The sequence below is a fragment of the Saccostrea cucullata genome, unplaced genomic scaffold (genome assembly GCF_032062105.1).
Source record: "Saccostrea cucullata isolate Sc308-1 unplaced genomic scaffold, CSIRO_AGI_Scuc_v1 ctg1301, whole genome shotgun sequence".
NCBI classification, from domain to species: domain Eukaryota; kingdom Metazoa; phylum Mollusca; class Bivalvia; order Ostreida; family Ostreidae; genus Saccostrea; species Saccostrea cuccullata.
This window is the reverse complement of record NW_026918437.1, coordinates 101,892-108,458: the sequence shown is the minus strand read 5'-3', so window position 1 is coordinate 108,458 and position 6,567 is coordinate 101,892. Positions and strand designations below refer to the sequence as shown.

The window sequence follows — 6,567 nt, the reverse complement described above, 5'->3', positions numbered from 1 at the left end:
GTTTATCAGAGGTATATAAGCTACTTATGCTCGCTCATATACACAAATCCTTTTAAGTATAAAAGATTTCTATACTTGCAGCTAAAGTTCAAATTGTCCCATAATCCAATTTCCGTTTTCTAATGAGATGAACAATTTTTAAACAAGGAAAACTATTGACCAACAAGTTGATTGAAGAAGAATATCAGCAGTTTAGTTTAAAGTCATCATTTTGTAAGTTCTATGGTCGATACAATGACATTGTCAATTAATACAATTTATCATTGAGTAAAATGCTGACTGGCGGTTTTATATGAAATATATATTTGTTAGTCCATTATTTATACACTGAATTGACGATGGATTTTTCTGTTATTTCCCAATCATGATAAGGAGCACACGGCAGATGTGACCGGTCAGCAGGGATTTCTCACTTGTAAATGGTATTTTATACAACCACTGATGTTTTGGAAGTCCGTGTCTGCTCTGCTCCGACTTTGTATGGTTTCATGAAGTTTGAGATTTAATGACAAGGATATGGATACTGTTCGTTATCTACATATCTTTAATTTCATTCCACGCATAAGATTTTGCACAAATTCTGCTTTATATGAGTGCAAAGCTATATCTGGTAGTAACGGATCGCAATTGATATCCATAGGAATTCATATAGATAATTGAAAGACTTTTGTCTCGAAAAATCACATAGATATTGTAAATCAGAAACTCATCAAGCATCTTCTGGATGTCAACTTTAGAGTATTTGTGTGTGCAAACACAATGAAATTTTAACAAAATAATCATGATAATTTTGCAAATGACCAATGAGAAGTGATTTATTCCACGAGTTCCATATTTAATGGAAAGGGGGTTATCAATGATATAAAAAAAAGCCTGGACCTTAATTTATCGTGGGAAATGATTGTGTATAAAGTCGAAAAGTCGTACGTTTTGAAACTGTTGATTTTTGCATCACTTAATTACACAATCAAACATGTTTGGCTCTATTCTTTTTTTTTCTATTTTCACTCATGAACCCGATTGTCTCAGTATATTTTTATCCTTCAGTTTACAGGACCTGCTGACAACAGAAGGCTACAATGCCAAGAAACCGGAAGAAACCATCACATAGCAACCGAGAACCGAAGGGGTAATTTGATCTTGATTAAAGTTCCGCTTCAATAATATATATTTTCCTGTTTTATATATCAATATAAAATGTTTTATAATTTTACAAATTAAAGAGGAAAAAGCCAAGGTATGAACCCCCTTAACAGTGCCAAGGATGTGATGCAAATTTGTGACCTTTGTGAAACCAACGTGGTACAAATGCACTGTGACGCATGTCTTGTCAACCTGTGTAGGGCCTGTGTAGAAGAACACATGACCTCTGATGCAACCAAGACTCACAAACTCTCTGAAAGGGTCTCTGTTGTTAATAAAGTATCAGGTACCAAGCTTTCGTATTTTACTACTTTTTGGCAAAAAACAGTAAGTAAAATACTTTTCTCCTCGGAATAAGACGTAATAAGCAATCATAAAGTAAAACTTATCCTTGAAATTCAATTTTAAAAAAAGATACAGTTAACAATTTTACTGTAATCAATATTGTATTTTAGCTCACCTGAATTGAAAACTCTAGCAAGTTTTCCTGATCATATGTTGTCGGTAGTCTGTTCGTCTTTCTAGCTGTTCGTCTGTCTGTCTGAGTGAATAAAAAGTGCAATAATATAATTAAAGAACTGTTCCTGAAATTTTACATTTGTTTTATTTTTTTATTAGAGGTTGGGCTCATGCTTTAAATTTGTATAATTGTATTCATATGAAGCAGAATTTGTGCAAAATCTTAATGAAAAAATTAACACTTGCTGCGGCCTTCAACTCGACATTTGGATATATCGACGACGTATTGTCAATTAACAATGTTCATTTCCATTCTTATGTCGAAACGATATATCCTGGTAAGCTTGAGATAAAAGATACCACAGAATCTGATACATCTGTTTCATACTTGGATATTTTACTCGAAAAAGACGTTAATGGTACATGTAATATAACAACCAAGCTCTATGATAAACGTGATGGCTTTAACTTTTCTATCGTCAACTTCCCTTACTTATACAGCAATATATACCTTCATCACCTGCATACGATGCGTATATATCTCAGTTGATTCGATACAAAGAGCTTGCTCTTCGTACGAACAATTTCTAAGACGAGGTAAATTATTGACATACAAGTTGATGAAACAAAAGTATCAGCCGTCTCGTTTAAAGTCATCATTTCGTAAGTTCTATGGTCGATACAACAACCTTGTAAGCAAATACAGTCAACATTGAAACAAGCGATGACTGACGTTTTTCATACTAACTGTAAGCCCGTTATTTACAATGAATTGATGACGGATTTTTTCCGGTTATTTCCCAATCATTTCAAGGAGCACACTGCTAGTGTGACCCTTTGGCAGGGGATGCTCACTCCTCCATGATACCTAATCTAACCACTGATGTTATGGAGGTATGTGTTTGCTCCGCTCCTATTTTGTATTGTTTTATGGACTTTTGAGTTTGAATACTTTTCGTTATCTCCATGTTTTATACACATAAATAAACCCATTTTCTTTAAATTTTTATACATTGCAAAGCTTTCCTTTAATTTCTGGATTCTCAGAGAAAACTTTTTAAACGTTGGAAATGAAATTCTATTTGAAATTATATGGATGTTTAAAATGAGACAGCTGGTCTTATTCAAGTGACTGGTATAGGCAGGACCATTTTATGGGTAAGCATAGGAAGTCCATGAAAGAAAATATTCATTGACCAGAATAAAACAATTAGTATTTAACTGAAGGCATTAATTAAGCCTGAAAACATTGCAGATAATTTTGATGTTAATCTTGCCAATGTTTTTGAAAATGAAATATTTTAGTAATAAATAATAAATCTTGCCAATTAATTTGAAAAAAAATATGGATACCAATGAATAAATACAATTTTGTTTATTAAAGAGGCTAAGCAAACTTTGGACCCTCAAACCAGTGCCCAGGACGTGTTACGATGTGATAACTGCGAAACTAATGAGATACAGCTACAGTGTAAAACATGCCTTGTCTACCTATGCACAGCACATGTAGGAGAACACATTATTTTTGATAAAGCCAAGGACCATAACATCGTCATGCGTCAGTCAAGACAGTTCAACCCCTTCACAAGTAAGTTATGCCTTTTGAGGGGTTTCATGCAAATTAGTAAACGAACACAGGTAATAAATATAAAATTCTCACAGAAAATAGGTTATTACCAATAGTAATTAAAATCAATTTATATTTTGAAAAATAGATACCTTAGATGTCCTATGGTCCTCAAAGAAATAAAGCACACAGGCAAATTAGACACAAAGGCATATCACACAAAATTATACAAAATCATAGTATCATGAAAACTAAAATATTCCAAACGTGTTTTTTGCCTTTAGTTAAACTGTTAAGTTACGTTTGTTGTATTTTAAACACAAGATACATTAATGTGTGACAATATTTTTATTTAAATTCTGATGATATGGTTATTAGAATTTAAAACAAGTTTTACCTGTAACGTATTTTATCTTCATGGTTTGTCCATATACATTTGTTATGTGGTACTCTTTCAAAAGGAATTAAACATTTTATGCATTAAACTGATAAACTATAATAAGAAATAAATATACACTGTATATAGATTACTAACAGTATTCAAGCTAAAATGCTATTAAACAATGCAAAATAGGAGCAGAGCAAGCACGGGCCTCTAAACCATTTGACGTGGGATCAGGTGTTATTGAATAGTGAGTACCTCCTGATCTTTCACACCCGCTGTGTTCTCCTTGTCATGATCTGGAAATGACAAGAAAATCCGTCGACTATTCAATGTGTATATAATACATTGTAGCATTGTTTTGAAAAGCAATCTAACAATTTGTATGATAAATGATATTGGAGAAAAGTATATACTATTAGTTAAACTCATGCAGCAGTTTAAAAATAATAGACGTGCAATGCATCAACAAAAGTTGATTCTATGTGTTGTTTTGATATCCACTATCCGAAATGGATGTTGAAGTAAAAATTTTTAATCAGTATTTTATTAAAAATGCAATCTTATTCAATGCATCTATTTTGATTGACATGGTTAAAAATTGCCATTGAGTTATTTATAAATGAAAAATATGCGCGGTGCTTTTAAAGAAATACGGAATACACTTTACAAGATGGGAAAACAATATATCCCCAAATCCGTTAATTTGCTTTGCTTTTACTTTTTATAAGCATATGAAGCAGACTTTGTGCAAAATCTTATGCCTGAAAGGAAGAAAACACTTGCTGTGGCCTTAATCGACATTAAGATATATCGACGACGTATTGACAATTAACCATGGTCATTTTCATTCCTACGTGCTGCTGAGCTTGAAATAAATGATACCACACAGTCTGGCACATCTGTTTCCTACATGGATATTTTACTTGAAAAAGACGTTAATGGTAATCCATCAAATGAGCTCCATGATCATGATGATAAAAGTGATGCTATGGCACCTGGTCCCACCTCTGATATTTCTGGGTCCGTTTTTGCTCTGCTCTTATTTTGTATTGTTTTATGGACTTTGAGATTGAATACTGTTTCGTTATCTCCATATCCTTCTTTTAACCTCTCCACCGCCAGCTTCACGTATATACTTATGCAGCAATTTACCTTCATCGCCTACATACGGAGTGTATATATCTCAGTTGAATCGATACACAAGAGCATGCTCTAGGTATGAACAATTTCAAAAAGAGGTAAATTATTTACAAGCAAGTTGATGAAACAAGAATATCAACAGTCTCGTTTAAAATCATCATTTCGAAAATTCTATGGTCGATACAATAACCTTGTCAGCATATACAATTTATCATTGAGACAAATGCTGACTGACGTTTTTCATACATATTGTTTGTCCATTATTTTTACACTGAATTGATGACGGATTTGCACGTTATTTCCCGATCATGAGTATGAGCATGTGGCGGGTGCGACTGGTTAGCAGAGGATGTTCACTCCTCCATGGCACCTTATTTCACCTCTGATGTTTTGGGGGACAGTGTTTGCTCTATCTCCTATTTTGTATTGTTTTATGGACTTTGATATTGAATAATGTTCGTTATTTCCATACCCTTCCTATTCATGTATTCTTATAGAAACTGCTGACTACACAATTTATATGAATTCCCCAGGTATATTTCTTTTGTTCAGAGCAAGGGATGGATTTTCCTGTGATACTGACCTTTGAACCTAAAGAGGTTGCTGATGTTGTGGCTGTCCTTAAAACGATAGAGGATATCTATCCAGAGGAATCCGATGCTTCCTTAACTCATCAGTTACTGCAATCATTACACCTTGACGAATTTAGAAACAGGTTAAAATCCCTGGAGAGTAGAGTTATTTTAGTGGATCCCAGCAATCTCTGCGAAGATAGTCACGCTGGAGATGGTCGAGTGTGTATTTACAAAGTAGAAGTGAAACCTTCATACGGACAACTCACAGTGTATGAGGTAATGTTCGTTGAAATTAAAAAATAAAAACAAACAAAAGATAAACTTGTTGTATAAATTAAGATGTAAATTAGATTTCTTTTTTATTTCTTTTGAACTTAATTATCATATTCCTTTCAAACTCATTTCAATGATTTTTTTATTGCAGCCCACAGTTTCCTTGGATCAATTTAGAAGCATACATCATTTACCAAAATCATTTCTTGTGACCAGGGATTCTGAACCTGTGATAGACACCAAATTTGCTGTTGACGAAAAATACCACAACATGCTTGAAGAAAACAAAGTTAGAATCTTCCACGAATCAGATTCAAACAAGAAACTTCTTCTTCTCTGTACAAAGTATACGATAGATTCCTTCAAAGATCGTGTTGAAAAACTTATTAACAGTATACCAATGGACGAGCTTCACCAAATCGTAAACAGAGCTGCAGATATTGCGTTTTCAGAAAAAGAAATACAAAAAAGAATTCAAGAGATATACATTGTAAGTGAGGGACACTTTATTGGATCAGTTTATTCAGAGAGTTATTTCTGTCGCTCGCCATTCAAAATTGTACGGATTAGAGAAGAATTAATAGCTGAAACACTTAAAAGTGTTGGAAAGCAGTTTACAGATATGCTTTTGATTGGATTTTTGGGGAACATTGAAAAAATGCTTGAAGCAGAGTTTTCGCACATGGTTTGTACAATTAACATTAGAGATCATTCCCTAATGAACCCAAAAGGTATTTTAATATTTGCAGCTGGTCTTGTAAGTTTTGTTGCGCGAGTTTTGCATCCAGTGCTTGGAATTATAGTTTCCGTTTTTACGATTTTGCCAGCGGTGGTGACTTTTTTTCAGCCTGTGAATGTCAACGTACTCGGTGGAATGGCGGAACAAAGTAGCGAATAAAATATATATGAATATATCAGCAAAAAAATATGAGATAACTGCTGATGTATTCAGAAAATTAAAATCAATTTGTGATCAAACTGCGAAAGAACTGAGGGAAATTGGTGTAAAACTGGCAACAGCTAGT

General features: G+C 33.5%; 1 protein-coding gene across 1 annotated transcript; it reads left to right on the top strand.

The window, feature by feature from the left end:
* The first annotated feature begins 1,036 nt into the window (after positions 1 to 1,036).
* LOC134266177 (uncharacterized) lies at positions 1,037 to 6,567 on the top strand. Its single transcript, XM_062748412.1, has 5 exons — positions 1,037 to 1,129; positions 1,224 to 1,429; positions 2,987 to 3,190; positions 5,247 to 5,545; positions 5,694 to 6,567. The coding sequence occupies exons 1-5, from the start codon at positions 1,080 to 1,082 to the stop codon at positions 6,438 to 6,440; spliced, it is 1,506 nt and encodes a 501-aa protein (XP_062604396.1). The 5' UTR covers positions 1,037 to 1,079; the 3' UTR covers positions 6,441 to 6,567.